The sequence below is a fragment of the Hyperoodon ampullatus genome (genome assembly GCF_949752795.1).
Source record: "Hyperoodon ampullatus genome assembly, chromosome: 5".
Classification (NCBI taxonomy): domain Eukaryota; kingdom Metazoa; phylum Chordata; class Mammalia; order Artiodactyla; family Ziphiidae; genus Hyperoodon; species Hyperoodon ampullatus.
This window is the reverse complement of record NC_136918.1, coordinates 32,225,888-32,240,348: the sequence shown is the minus strand read 5'-3', so window position 1 is coordinate 32,240,348 and position 14,461 is coordinate 32,225,888. Positions and strand designations below refer to the sequence as shown.

The 14,461-nt window shown below is 46.3% G+C and overlaps 1 protein-coding gene across 5 annotated transcripts in view; it reads left to right on the top strand.

Moving 5' to 3' along the window:
* The window catches only part of MYLK (myosin light chain kinase), a gene marked incomplete at its 5' end in the record, with an annotated part of 274,919 nt that overhangs the window by 147,637 nt on the left and 112,821 nt on the right, over positions 1 to 14,461 (top strand). For 2 of the 5 annotated variants that reach the window (XM_079704501.1, XM_079704500.1), the window contains 5 exons: positions 6,660 to 6,708; positions 7,627 to 7,792; positions 8,749 to 8,924; positions 12,319 to 12,854; positions 13,416 to 13,622. In XM_079704501.1, coding sequence (XP_079560627.1) covers positions 6,660 to 6,708; positions 7,627 to 7,792; positions 8,749 to 8,924; positions 12,319 to 12,854; positions 13,416 to 13,622 — 1,134 coding nt within the window. Of the gene's footprint in view, positions 1 to 6,659; positions 6,709 to 7,626; positions 7,793 to 8,748; positions 8,925 to 11,132; positions 11,152 to 12,318; positions 12,855 to 13,415; positions 13,623 to 14,461 lie in introns of all 5 variants that reach the window. The other 3 variants (XM_079704498.1, XM_079704502.1, XM_079704499.1) reach the window with 3 other exon arrangements.

Here is a 14,461-nt window from a genome sequence, read left to right as displayed (position 1 = left end):
CGGACTCTCAACCACTGCGCCACCAGGGAAGCCCATCCATTAGTCTTTGATACACCATCACTCTGCATGATTCCCAACAAAAATGGGTTGCTTATTAGTACAATGAATTTCTCCAGAACCATGCTTAAAATAACCTTCCCATATGCTGCACTTGCTCACTGGGTGGCTTCTGATCAGACACCTGTACAGTAGCCACAGCCAGATGACTCCACATCAGACCCACAAGTGGGGAGCGGCTCAAACCAGAGGTAAATTTCTCTTTGTTTCCTTCCTGATAAATTGATACAAAATCAGTCTTTATGACTTAAGTACTGAAGGGAATACCTGCTACTTGGCTTGGTGTTTTGGGAGGGAATCACAGTGGAAAGTGACTCTTGAGAAATGAGCTGGGATGCCTGTGATCCTTGGCCTCAGAAAGAAGACTCTAAAGAAAACAGCTATTTTGTCTCTGCAGAGGATCTAAATTCCTCTTTAGAGTACTTATTTAAGACAGTTGAGAGATCACTGGCCGCAATTTATTGAACTATTCCCCACTCCAAAACAAAACTTCGTGTCACTACTCCTTTGAACTCATTGGGTAGGATATATGACTACCTTATCCATCAATGACCAGGAAGTAATTTGTCTGCTAAGTGGTGGATATCTTATTTCAACCCCCTGAGGAAGAATTGGTTCTTTAGTGCATCAGTTTCCTGGGGACCCAAATAGAACTCCTGAAATGTCTACTAGGCGCCCTGGGATAACCTCCTTAGCCTCTATGCAAGGATGTATGGTTGACCCTTGAATAACAGTTTTGAACTGCATGAGTCCACTTATATTTGGATTTTTTTTCAATAAATAGAGTACCTGTATTTTCATTTTACAGATATTTAAATTAACTTAGTGTGGGAGGAAGTTTGTGTTCAATTAGAGATCACAATATGCAGAATCAAAAGAACTAGGGTTTGAGTCCTGATTATACAGAACAGCTTCAGCTTCCTGCCCTTGGGTGAGTCATGTATCAATTCCTTTTTTTTTTTTTTTTTTTTGCGGTACGCGGGCCTCTCACTGTTGTGGCCTCTCCCATTGCGGAGCACAGGCTCTGGACGCGCAGGCTCAGCAGCCATGGCTCACGGGCCCAGCCGCTCCGCGGCATGTGGGATCCTCCCGGACCGGGGCACGAACCCGTGTCCCCTGGATTAGCAGGAGGACTCCCAACCACTGTGCCACCAGGGAAGCCCAATTCCTTCATTTTTGAGGCAGAGATAGAGTACGTAGATTTTCCACTGCACGGGATTGGCATCCCTAACCACTGTGTTCTTCAAGGGTCAACTGTACTTGTTATTGAGTGTCATAGTGTAAGAATAATGTACGTGTGTACATTCCATTGAACGTGGACTGTGACAGTGACCTCCAAAGCTCCCTGCCTGAGTGGAGGCTGTAGAGTGAACTGTTTATATAGGGTGAGGCCCCCATTTATACAGTGACAGGCAGCCCCTGGCAGAGGTGCATTAACATTTATGGTTAGGACTTTAGTGCCCTCTGGAAGACACAGCTGAAACCTTGACAGGTGATAACCCAAACCTCCTTTGGAAGCAGGGTAGCCCAGCCACCTCGTCATCCTCAAGTGCTCCCTCCCTCCCCTTCCCTGGTCAGTCACCAGATCCTGCTGTGCCCGTTCTCGTTTGTCCCCACTGCCACCATCGTGGTCCTATCCACTCTGTCCTGTTGCACAGATTTCCAAATGGTCTCCCCATTTCTACCCATACCCCACTCTAATCTCCACATTGCTGTTAAAAATACCTTTCAAAGAATTCAGATGGGATTTTATCATTCCCTCCCTTCGAATCCTCCAATGATCCACCTTGAAACTGAAACTCAAGATCTTCAATAGGCCCTGCTCTGGGGTGTCCCCTCCCCCATCTTTGAAGCACTTTGCCTTTCTCTTAAGGCTCAAGTTTTATTCTAGCTTTTATTACACACATCAGTCTACTTGCTGAAGCTCTAACTAATGCCTTATGCATAATAGGGACTGAATCAGTGTTTTAGTACAGATGAGGTCTCAAGGATCCCATGTCATACAGCAGAAAATTGTTTTGACACCACACTTACAGTCATTTTTTTCCCCATTTTCTCTGCTTCAGTGGTCTGTAACTTGTTTTGCTGTGTTATCTTCTTTTAAGGTTTCATTCTTTCTTTGTTATATAATATGTCTTCTCTGTTATTTATCCTAACACTACTCTTTCTTTTTACTATACTAATTTTTTCTTTTTTCTCTTTATTGAGATATAATTGACATATAACATTGCTAACACTACTTTTTAATCTAGCGTCCACCTGTATACCTGTGTTCCTTCATTTCCATGACTACTTGTACAGTGTGTTTTTTGATCATTCACCTTCAAATCCAAATGTGCATATGAGTCAGTGCAGGCATCTATTTCATTATGTCTTCTAAAGTGCCTGGGCATTTACATTGAAATAGACATGCTTGAACATCTATTGATGTACAATATCGAAATATTGAAATTTCATATTGAAATAAACATTATTATACTTCCCTTTCCTTTTGCTTCTCCTTAACATTTTAGTCAGGGCTTTACATTTGTTTTCTTTTTGAAATTATATATGTGGATGGTTAGTGGCAAATATTGATTCAACATGGCACAGGGGACATTGCTAAATACATGTTATAAAAACTGGGTATTTGTTCTGATTGAGTGAAGAACCACTATTTTAAGCAGTCCTTAAAATCTGCTTTGAAGTTGCCTGCAAGTGGGGTGACTGCTCCCTGGTTTGCCTGGAACAGTCCTGATTTACTCCTGTTGTCCGGGCAGAGTTATTAATTATGCCCCTTTCAGTGTCCAGAGTCTCTGTTTGGATGATAAATTATATCATCGCACATTTTTAGAAGTATTTCTTCTTCTTACCATCATGATCACATTATTCCTCTTTCAGCAACATTCTCTGTGTCTACTCAGTCTTTGACAAAATGTGCTTAGTATCTCCACTATTGAACTTTTCATTCCTAAAAGCTGCTAGCATCCTCTTTTACTCATTCTTGAACAATCTGAGATGACTGTTTAAATACCTTTGGTGCCTTGGCCTTTTTTCCCCCTCTCACTAACTCGGTCCTGTCTTCACCGATTCTCTTAACTTACTCTTCTATTTTTGGCATTTCTACCTTAATCCCCTTTCCACTTATTTTTCTACATAGCCTTGCAGTTCTGCCAGATTTTCATACTTTCACAAAATTAATTTTGCCTTATCTGACAATTTGCAACTTCAAATTTTTGCCTATAAATAGACCCTGTTAGCTATTTTAGCCCAAATTCTCTGTTTGCTTTGATGTATGTTTCTGGTGTTGACACACATTAAGATGAGCATTCCTCAATTCCATTTTTAGCTGACTGCTTTATACGTTACCTTTGGATTGTACCATAAACTGCTCTTACTCTGATACAGAAGTACCTCCAAACAGCACACTTTTGGTATTCTTTGAGGAAATGCCATATTTTTGCTCTATCTTTTAAGGAGTAAAGGAATTTTAGCCTTTGGATTAAGACATTTAGCTCCCAAGAGTTTTAAAGATTCTTAGTATAATTTTTTTATTGTGATAAAATACATATTACATAAAATTTGCCATTTTAACCATTTTAAAGCTTGCAACTCAGTGGCATTAAGCACATTCACAATGGTGTGCAGCCATCACCACTGTCTAGCCCCAGAACTTTTCATCACCCCAAACAGAAACCCCACACCCATTGAGCAGTCACTCCACTCCCCCCTTCCCCCAGCCCCTGGCAACCACTCAATCTGCCTTCTGTCTCTGTGGATTTGCCTCTTCAGAACATTTCGTATAAATGGAATCATACATTTTTTGTGTGTCTGGCTTTCTTCACTTAGCAGAAGTTTTCAGGGTTAATCTTTATTGTAGCATGTATCATTACTTTATTCCTCTGCATGGTTGAATAATATTTCATTGTATAGATAGACCTTATATTGTTTATTCATTCATCTGTTGATCAGTCTAATTTTTTAAATTAATTTATTTATTTTTAGTAAAGTATAGTTGATTTACAATATCATGTTGGTTTCAGGTGTACAGCGCAATGATTCAGTTATATGTACACATATTCCTTTTCAGGTTCTTTTCCATTATATGTTATTACAGAATACTGAGTGTAGTTCCTTGTGCTATACAGTAGGTCCTTGTTGGTTATCTATTGACCAGTCTAATTTTTATCAAATCTTTACCCCAATGTGAAATGAGTGGTACAGTAGCATGATAAGTGCAGTGAATGGTACCTGGATATTTTAGATGAGAGTCTTAGTGATTGGTGTGTGCCTAATGCTGTGGAATAGAGCCTGTATAAGAGGCAATTACGTTTTGATATATTTTCTTCTGGTTGTTTCACTATGTTTGGGTATTTTATCTTATTTTTACCTGATTATGATCACATTGAATAGAAAATTTTGCCTGCTGCTCTTTTTTTCATAAAATTCATTCGTTTAACAAATATTTGAATACCTACTATGTGCTGGGCACTGGCCTGGATACTTCTGAGGAATAAAAAGTTCTGGTGGGAGTACGGTTTGGGAGTTATTATGGATATTATTTAAAGCTATGGGACTAAGACCCCCCTGGGGAAGAGTCCATAGTGCTGAGGAAAGGACCCAAGACTCAGCCCTAGGGTGCTCTCAGAGATAAAGTTCCAGAAGAGAAGGAGGTTGAGGAAAGAATAGGCAACCTGGTAAAAGCAGGAGAGTCTGGAGGAGAAAGTGCTTTGGAGAGGAGTAGCCCCTGCTGTCAAGTGCTACTGAGTGAGATTGTGAAGAGGATTAACCACTGGGTTTGGCAAGATGGTGGTCGGAATGGAGCTCAGTGGAGTGGAGAGGATCACAGCCCAGCTGGAGTGTGCTGAAGAGCAAATGATATAATATTTTTAACATATTTCTGCATGTTTCATATATTCTTAAACATAATATGGTGGCAGAATAAGATGTCTAATTGTACATTTTACTAAGCCACTTATTGCCTCCCTACTGTGTGACATTTATGTTGTTTCCAATATTTACTACTACAAACAAGACCAAAGTGAGTAGCTTTGTAAACTTTCTTTCCTACTTTTAGCATCATTTCCTTTAACTGGAGAGACAGAAAGGAAGATGCTGATCTAAGAGCAGAGCATCTTTAAAGCTGATGATTTGCATTTGCTCAAATACCTTCTAAAAGAACTTCCTCCAGTGGTGTCCGAGGGACCCCAGCATCTTGACTGCAGTTGTCAGTTGGGCCCTCCCAGAACAGGTCTCTCCTTTTATCAGCTTATAAATTCTTTTAACCTTGAACAGAGAATTGAATGACAAGAACTAGACCCACATTATGGGATGAAAACTATACACGGCTCACTAAATAGTTACGTTAAGCAGAATGCATGTACAACAGTTGTCAACCCATGTGGCATCACAACTTAAATGTGATGTTATTATTGTTATTAACCTTGTTAATAACATAATTGTTATTATGTTATGTTATAATAACATAATTGTTAATAATTGTTATTAACCCTTTTTCACTAAGGCCCTGGTATAACCTTAAACCAGATATGGCTGAGGGAAGTACTCAGCCATGATCTTCACCTTCCATTCCTATGTTCCTATGCATTCACATAGATGTGATCAGTGCTGGAATTTAAGGAAGTTTACCCTTTTCCGGGAGACACCCTGCAGATCTCCCATTGCAGCTGCCTGCCGATATCAGGGAATGACTTCTACCCTTTCCATGCGTGCCTTGGGTGGAGTTTTATAAACATTCCTAGTTTGTTGCAGAAAGAGAACGACTTCCAGGCTGATTGTCATCTCAAAAATGTCCTCCTCTCCCCCTCCCCATTCCTCAAAAACACCCCACTGCTTTGTAGTCACTTCCTGGTCACGTGATGAGTTGTTCCTCCCAGCAGCAGCAGTAGGATAAAGGAGCTGACCCCAGCTGCCTTGCACAGTCTGCTACTTAACTGCTTCCTGCCCAGCACAGCAGCACCTCACCCAGGACTGGCAGTGCCCAGTGTCCTGCTGGTGCAGGTTCTGGGAGGTGTTGGCTGCTCTGGAGCTTGTCTCCTGTGATCTCCTCCATTCCAGCAGGACAAATCCTGCTGTTTGCTGGGCTTTAAGTGGAAGGGTGGAGTGGTGACTGGGTCAAACAGGAATAGGTGTAGTAAGAGAGATGCATGTGCATCTCCCCTGTCTGTTCAACTGGCTTCTTTTCTGGAGAGGTCCTGATCGCCACAGATCATCCCCGAGTGGAAGGTCCAGGGCCATATAACCACTCAGAAGAATGGTGGAGTGTTCTAGAATACGTAGACCGGGATGCTTTCCTGTACCATTATTGGCTCTGTGACTCACGTGGGCGACTTCATGTCTCCGAATCTCATTTTTCTCACCTGTTTAAAAAAATAGAAGGATGTTGTAATACCAGCCTCCTTAAAGTATTGCGGGAAATCCATGCAACGATGCATGTAAAGTGCCCACCATAGAGCCTGACCCAATATGGGCTCGGTCAGGGTGAACTGTTACCGTCATTATCCACCCCCTGCCCCCGCTGACTCTTCCTGGCTTTTGTTGCTCCCAGTTTGTGGCTCAGACCGGACTTTTCAAGCCTCTTTCTCTTTGTTTCCTACTTGCAGGGGACTTTGTGAAGAACCATGCTCAGCCTCTTGTTTCCAAAGCCTTGGGGTAAGTTCCAGGATGTCCAACCCAGCGTAAGGTAACTGGCGTTTCCTGAGGCCTTGGCAGAACAGCCTGGGGAGCAAGTCTTCTCAAACATCTTGGCTTATGATAACTAAAGCAGGAGCCTATTGTGGTGTGATGTGTCAGTCACACGGCACCTCCTGACCTGGAGGCCTCTATAGATACCCCTTTGACTAGTCCAGTTGCTAAATGGAAGTGGGCTATGTGGCCATAGTCTGCAGGGGTCCCTAACAACCAAGGCAATAGTCAGAAGACTTAAACAAGCAGACTTAGAAGAGGCAGTCAGTATGTGAATTTCTTATGGCAAGTAAGCCTAAATTGGTGAGGGTAAGTAACAGTGGCTGCTGTAACAGACAAGCCCCCAAATTGGAATGGCTTGACACAGGGAAAGGTGATTTCTTACTCAAGCAAAGTCAGTTCACATATTCTTGGACAGGTGGAAAACCTTCCCATTATCTTTCAGGGACCCAGGCTCCTTCTGTTTTGTGGCCCCATCATCTCCTAGGCCTTGGAGCCTCAGCAGGACTCTCTGCATCTAGCCAGAAAAGTGGGCAAGAGAGACTGTGGAGAATAGCACAGGAGGTTTTGATGGGTCCAGCCTAGAAATGGCACATGGTGTTTCTGCTTTCTGATCACAGTCTGTTGGCCAAAGCTGGGCTTTGGCCAGACCTCAGTAGAATTCAAGCATACCTAACTTCAAGGGAGGCTAGTAACTGAAGACTAGCTGCATGCTCAGGAGGTGGAGGAACTAGGTTTTGGTGCCACAGATTTTTCCAGAAATGTGTTTGAGGCACAGAATTGGGAAGGTTGCCCTTTGCTGGTTTCTGAGCCCAACTTAACTTGGGTGGGGACAGAGAGAAAAGCATCTGCATTGCTGTAGATTCTCTGCTGATTTCTTTCCAGGGACAGATTTACAGCCCCTGTGGTGGAGACCCGTCCTAGCATCTGGGGAGAATGCCCACCAAAGTTTGCTACTAAGCTGGGCCGAGCAGTGGTCAGAGAAGGACAGATGGGGCGGTTCTCCTGCAAGATCACTGGCCGGCCCCAGCCACAGGTCTCCTGGCTCAAGGTGAGGTTTTGTCTGCCCTGACTCTGGGTTAGATCCCTGGACTACGGGGAGTCTGTCTCCCCAATCAGTCCCTTCCACTTCAACCGTAGAGCGTCCTTGAGGTTCTCATGTGTTTGGTAGCCGTGCCCGTTCTTACCCCTGTTTGCACACTCTCCCTGTGTTACTCAGCCCACGATGTCCTGTAATCCACACACTCACAAAACAGTATAAAACTTCCGAGTCAAAACAGACCTGACCATGTCAAGAGAATGGAGTTTGAAGTCTGGGGCTGATTTCAAGCCACAGCTCCCCGATTGACAAAGCATGAGATGCTGGGCAAAGCATTTGATCTCTTAGAACCCCAGTTTCCTTATCTATGAGGCAGAGATAATCCCACCTACCTCCAAATACTGTTGGGAGGCTCCATGTGGGAGTGCTTTATAAATCAGGGCTGAACAATGTGAAGACAGAGGTGGGGGAGGGATGGGGGAGGGAGAAGAGGAGGCAGCAGTGGGGGTGGGCAGCCCATGTTAACAGGGCAGCGAGGAGCTCTGGGGGTCAAGGCCAGGGAGAGCAGCTTTTTCACAGATGGAACTCCTGTATAAAAATGAGTGACAGGATGCCTTTTCCCTGTTTCCTGATTCTCCTGTACTGACTCTGGAACATCAATAAAAGGAAGAGGGAGACAGAGGAGAACTAAAGTGAGGAATATAGGATTTCCCACCTCAAACTAGGGCTCCTTCGAAACAGGTTCCATACACCTGCCCTCAGCTGGACCGAACACCACAGCGCATCCATGCACCTCGAGTCAGGACCCCTTGGGTTGCCCTCAGGCTGCTCTCCAAGCATGTTGACAGAGCCCAGAGCAGAGGGCCCTGCTGTGCATGCCTGGTGTCTGTCCCACCTGGATTGACAGGAGGTAGGACAGAGTCAAAGGTGAGCAGTTTCTCTGACCAAGCTGCCTATGCCATCCACAGGGAGATGTTCCCCTGCAGCCCAGTTCCCGTGTGTCTATGTCTGAGAAGAATGGGGTGCAAGTCCTGGAAATCCACGAGGTCAACCAAGATGACGTGGGAGTGTACACGTGCATGGTGGTGAACGGGTCAGGGAAGGCCTCCATGTCTGCTGAGCTCTCCATCCAAGGTATCAGGTGGTGGGAGGGCTAGTGCTGGACCGTCCCTTCCTGGAGTCCCTACCCTCCTAGAAGGAGCTGCTTGTTCATTACGTGTCTGTGTGTTACACGTGTCACACTTACCTACTCATGTGTCCCTCCCCAGGGGCAGGGTCTTAAATCAGAAGAAAGGGTAGGCGGGTAGCACAGACACGGCCACGGAAGAAGATGCTTCACGTGTGTCTGCACACCTGTGTTCAGTTTTTCCTTCTTGCTCAGACTCACGGGCCTCTCACTGTTGTGGCCTCTCCCGTTGCGGAGCACAGGCTCCGGACGCGCAGGCTCAGCGGCCATGGCTCACGGGACCAGCCGCTCCGCGGCATGTGGGATATTCCTGTACCGGGGCGCGAACCCGCGTCCCCTGCATCGGCAGGCGGACTCTCAACCACTGCGCCACCAGGGAAGCCCTCAGACTCCTTTTTTATTTACATCTCTAATTGCCTTTTGGAAGAGTGGGCATTGCTAATGCCTTGCCATCACCTCAGATTTAACCTGCCTGAAATTGATCTTGTCATCCATCCTGTCGTTCAGATCAGGTGCTCCCTCAACGTAATTCTTTGCTTCCCACCAGACTGGGCATTTCGGCATCGCCTTTGACTCCTGTCTCTTCTTGCTGTAGTCATCAGCCCCAGTAAACTCTTCTCTTGAAACCTCTTTGAATATGCCTCTCCCTTACATTCCCCTTGGTTCTGCCAAGTCCAGCCTGCGGAAGCCAGAGTGTGTGGAGGGGGAAGGGGATTGACATCACTTTATTCTAGCGGAAACCTTGAGCGGGGTGGGATTTGGGGATCTGGGAGGGAAATGACCTTACTCTCTCCTCCTCCTTTCTTACCCTCATTTCTTTGACTTTCCTCTTCCCCATCTCTTTCCTTTCTCAGAAAATACCCCTTCTTGCTTTCTGTACATTTTTGGCCCAAGTGTGTTCACTACCCACAGAAAGAAACTTATTCTACATTGCAACCCAGGAGATAGATAGATAAATAGACAGATAGATGGAGAGAGATTTAACTAAAACAAGTTTTATGAAACAATCCTGAATAGTATTATGTACAGTACATGCTGGCATTTTCTCTTCCATTCTACACCATTAAAAGAAAAAATCCTGCGGACTTTCCTGGTGGTCCAGTGGGTAAGACTCCATGCTCCCAATGCAGGGGACCGGGGTTCAATCCCTGGTTGGGGAACTAGATCCCACATGCTGAAACTAAAAAAAAATACAAAATCCTGTGTGCCGCAACTACGACCCGGTGCAGCCAAAATAAATAAATAAATAAATATTTTAAAATAAAAAAAAAAATAAAGTGTAGGACTACCACATAAGAAAACGTTGGCAATTTTAAAAAAAGAAAAGAAAAAACACTGGTTCTGACCATAGCATTTGACTTCACAACTCACTACAGGCTCAGGACCTGCTGTTAGTCATCTGGAGAAGTGTTTTAGTCCCTCTCCCTTTACTTGCCCCAGCACTGACTTAAAGAACTGTTTCCTTCTGAAGCACTTAATGACATTTTGTTTGAAAATATTCCCAGAAAAAGCCCCTCAAATAACCAAAATAAAAAGGGATAGATAAGATTGGCAAAAGGTTGACATTTCCCTAATCTGGGTGTAGGCTTTCAGTGTTTGTTATATCCTTCTCTGTACTATTGTATATTTTGTAATTTTCTGGGATAAAAATGTTTTAAAATCATGTGGCAAGAAAAACATATCTAGTAATTGTATGTTTTTTCTTTGAAGAACTGAATAAAATTACACTTTCTCTGTACACTTTAAAATGAAGCAGGTATTTGTCAAAAATGATCACTGGGGGTTTCTTTTTGAGGGCCACGTGCAAGTTAAACTTTCTGGGTTTGAAGTTTTCAGTAGAGTGTTTTTTGTTTCCTTCTGTGGGCTAGAGAACAGGAAGCTCCAGTGCCCAGGGCGGGGCAGCAGAGGTTGCCATAAAGGTCCCAGGGCAGTGCTGGAAGCTTAACAGTGTCTCCAGGATTCAGAGGAGCTTATCAGATTAACCCAAGAAGTTCAGGACCAGGGAAGCTGAAAGGAGAGAGGGAGGGAGGACCATAGGTGATGGGGAAAGTGAGAGTTTGGGAAGCCAAACTCTGTCATAAACAAGAGATGGTTGTCGTATCACTTGCTGTTCTTGGTGTATAAAACATTCCACTAACGGTCTTTCTACCTTCTCCCTTTTTCCAGGCTTGGACATTGCCAATAGGTATGTGTAGGCTTTGTGATTATCATGTTTCCATCTTGAAATGCCCTGAGAGAAAAGAGGGCTCATCATCAAGAAACACCCTGAATTTCTGAGTCACCGTATAGCGGGGAGAACTGACTGTTTGGGGGGCATTGTTTTATTTGGGGTGTTTAGTTTTATTCTGTTGTAATTTGCTGTCCAGGTCCTGTGTCAGGCTTGCCATCAGCATTGAGACTCTCAGAGACCCTGCTCAGTATCTTTACTAGTTAGCTGTCATTAGGAAGGGCACTGCTCTGCAAGGATGCCCTCCACGTTCAAGGCCAGAATCTACTTGCTCACCCAGCATGTCTTCATCGGGAGAGCTTCCTTTCCTGAGCGTGAGGCTCTGTGCTAGATGCTGGGTATGCATGGTGAGCTGTCTGGTGCAGAGAAGGGCCTTAAACAGAGCCACACAAAACATAAGCGCTAAACATAAGTCTACGAGAAGTGCTAATTTGGAGTAGAGTGTCAGAGGACCCCTTTTTGAAAGCTTGATGTTTGAGCTCAGGCCTGTGAGGAGTAGTATGAGCTAAGAGAAGAAAAGCTCAGGGAGAAAGTGTTCCAAACAGACGTGTTGCAGGTGTGAAAGTGGTGAGGTGAGAGGGAGCCCGGGGCCCAAAGAACCCTGAGGGGCTGCAGCCTGGTAGGCACTGGAGACAGTGTCTTGCGGGGGGTCCACGCAGAGCCAGCTCCCACATGGCATCCCTGCAGCCCATCTTGAACAGCTCAGTTTTACTCTTAATCGAGTGGAAAAGCTGTTGGAAATTCTTAAGCTTAAAGTGGCATCATTCAATTTATGTTTTTAAAACATGGACTGTGCATGCTATGTGGAACCTGGGTTAGGGCCAGTGTGGACAGGGGACACCACGTGTTTGAACCAGGTCGGGGCTCGTGGAGAAGAGAAAAAGGGCAGATGTAATAAGTGTTGATAGAGCACTGGGCTGGGGATGAGGGGCAGGGAAGACCGAGAATGGCTGCTTGTTTTCTGGCTGGAAACTGAGCAAACTGCATAGAAAGACCTCGGCTCTTACTCTGTCTTGATCTGTGGGCTTTTGTAATCCCTGCCGTCTGGGCTTGTAATGTGTAACCAGATGATTGTTCTATTCCTTCTTCTGCCCCACTGTCCCCCGCCACACACCCACCAAACAGGTCGCTTGTGAGAGGAACAAAGGTGGCCAATTCAGACATCAGGAAGGAAGTGACCAATGGAATCGCTCAGGGGCTGAAACTGGATGGCCTGGAGGCTGCAGCTGAGAGTAAGAACTGCTCCAGCATCCAGAGAGGTGGCTCCCCGACCTGGGCCACGGGGAGCCAGCCTCAGCCCCCGAGGGAATCTGAGCCGGAGCCAGCGGGGGACTCACCCGGAAAGGCTCTGAGGACCCCCGTCCTGCAGAAGACTTCCAGCACCATCACCCTGCAGGCCGCAAAAGTGCAGCTGGCACCGAGAGTGCCAGTCTCGGGTGCCCTGTCTCCTTGCAGAGAAGAGAGGGAGAAGCCAGCTGCTCGCCCTCCAGCCGCCCTCCACACCAGGCAGTGTGGCCTGGGAAGCCAAGACACTGTGAGCCAGGTTGCTACCAGGAAGGTCCCCACGGAGGGCCAGGGGGACACAACATTCCCCAAATTTGAGAGCAAGCCCCAAAGCCAGGAAGTCAGTGAGGATCAGCCAGTCAAGTTCAGATGCGAGGGTGAGTAGAGCTGCCTGAGGCCACTGGTGCCCACACTTAGCCCCCGGGTGGCCACTCCCTTCCTTCCTCTCAGTGGTCAGAGTCTCCTGTATCCCCTGGCCCCTTGGACTAGAGCCCCATCCCCGACCCCAGGAAGCACCTTACAGGGGTCTCCCCTCTGGAAAGACTCAATCTCGTCATGTCTCTTGTTCTGGAGAAACTCCCAGCAGTGACCCATTGTTCATGGTTGGAGACAGCATTGACCCTGAGCCCTAATTCTTACCACCCTCCACAGGAAACCTATCTCCACCATCTCCACCACACACAAGCCACAGGGTCCCCTCCTCTTTCCTCCCTCTGGCTGATCTGGAGACCTAGCTTATCACCTTGTAGCCCTCCTCCGCAAGGACCCTGCCTCTGTCTTGGGATGTGGGGTGGAGGGGTAAGAAAGCAGGTTCAAGCGGGAGGGCGGCTGCACACGGGACTGGGCTCTGCCCTCCGGCTCAGCCTCTCCACCCCTACCTGCGCCCCACAAGTACAGCGTGCTCTCGGGGGCCTCCCGTCCTTTACCTGGCCCTGTAGTTTCAGGGATCCCGAAGCCCGAAGTGACCTGGTTCCTGGACGGTGCCCCCTTGAAGAGAAGAGAAGGCACCATCGAGGTTTATGAAGCTGGGGGGACCCATTACCTCTGCCTCCTGAGAGCCCGGGCCAGGGACAGTGGGAACTACAGCTGCACAGCCACCAATGTCCGAGGCCGAGTGTCCTGTGGCTGGACCCTCCTGGTGAAAAGTGAGTACATTCCTCCAGGTTACCCTGGGTTCCCTGAGGGAGGACCTTTGTGGGGTGCTTCATACACCACACAAGCGTCACCTCCTGCAGCCCCCTGCCCAGGGTGTACCACCCAACAGAAACATCGCCCCCACCCACCGGCCAAGGCCAGAGTCACTGCTCCAGGAGAGTGATTCCTGATCAGGAGTTCACATCCGAATCACCTCAGAATAAACATGCCCAGGCCCCAGGCCCAGCCCAGCTGTGAGCTGCCGAGTCTCACAGAGAACCAGATCGACACACTGAGAGTGATGTGAGGTGATGCGAGTGCCACATCTTTTGTGCTCATTATAGTGTCTGTTTATAAAAGTAGTGCATGTTCATTGAGAGGAATTTAAACAATGTATATAATCTTATGACTCAGAAGTAAATGATAGTTTAATATTTTTAAAACAAATTTAGCTTTGTGCTGTTTGTATACCGCTTACTATTCTAATTTGCTCACATTACATAAGCATCTTTCTATACTATTTCTTTCTATATTTTTTAATATTGTTTAAAATTACGCTTTGGGGCTTCCCTGGTGGCGCAGTGGTTGAGAGTCCGCCTGCCGATGCAGGGGACACGGGTTTGTGCCCCGGTCCGGGAAGATCCCACATGCCGCGGAGCGGCTGGTCCCGTGAGCCATGGCCGCTGAGCCTGCGCGTCCGGAGCCTGTGCTCCGCAATGGGAGAGGCCACAACAGTGAGAGGCCCGTGTACCGCAAAAAAAAAAAAAAAAAAAAAGAAGAAAAGCATGCTTTGTAATGGCCGTATAATATTTCATAGAACGATGTTTAGGCATGGCCTTATTGTTGTTTC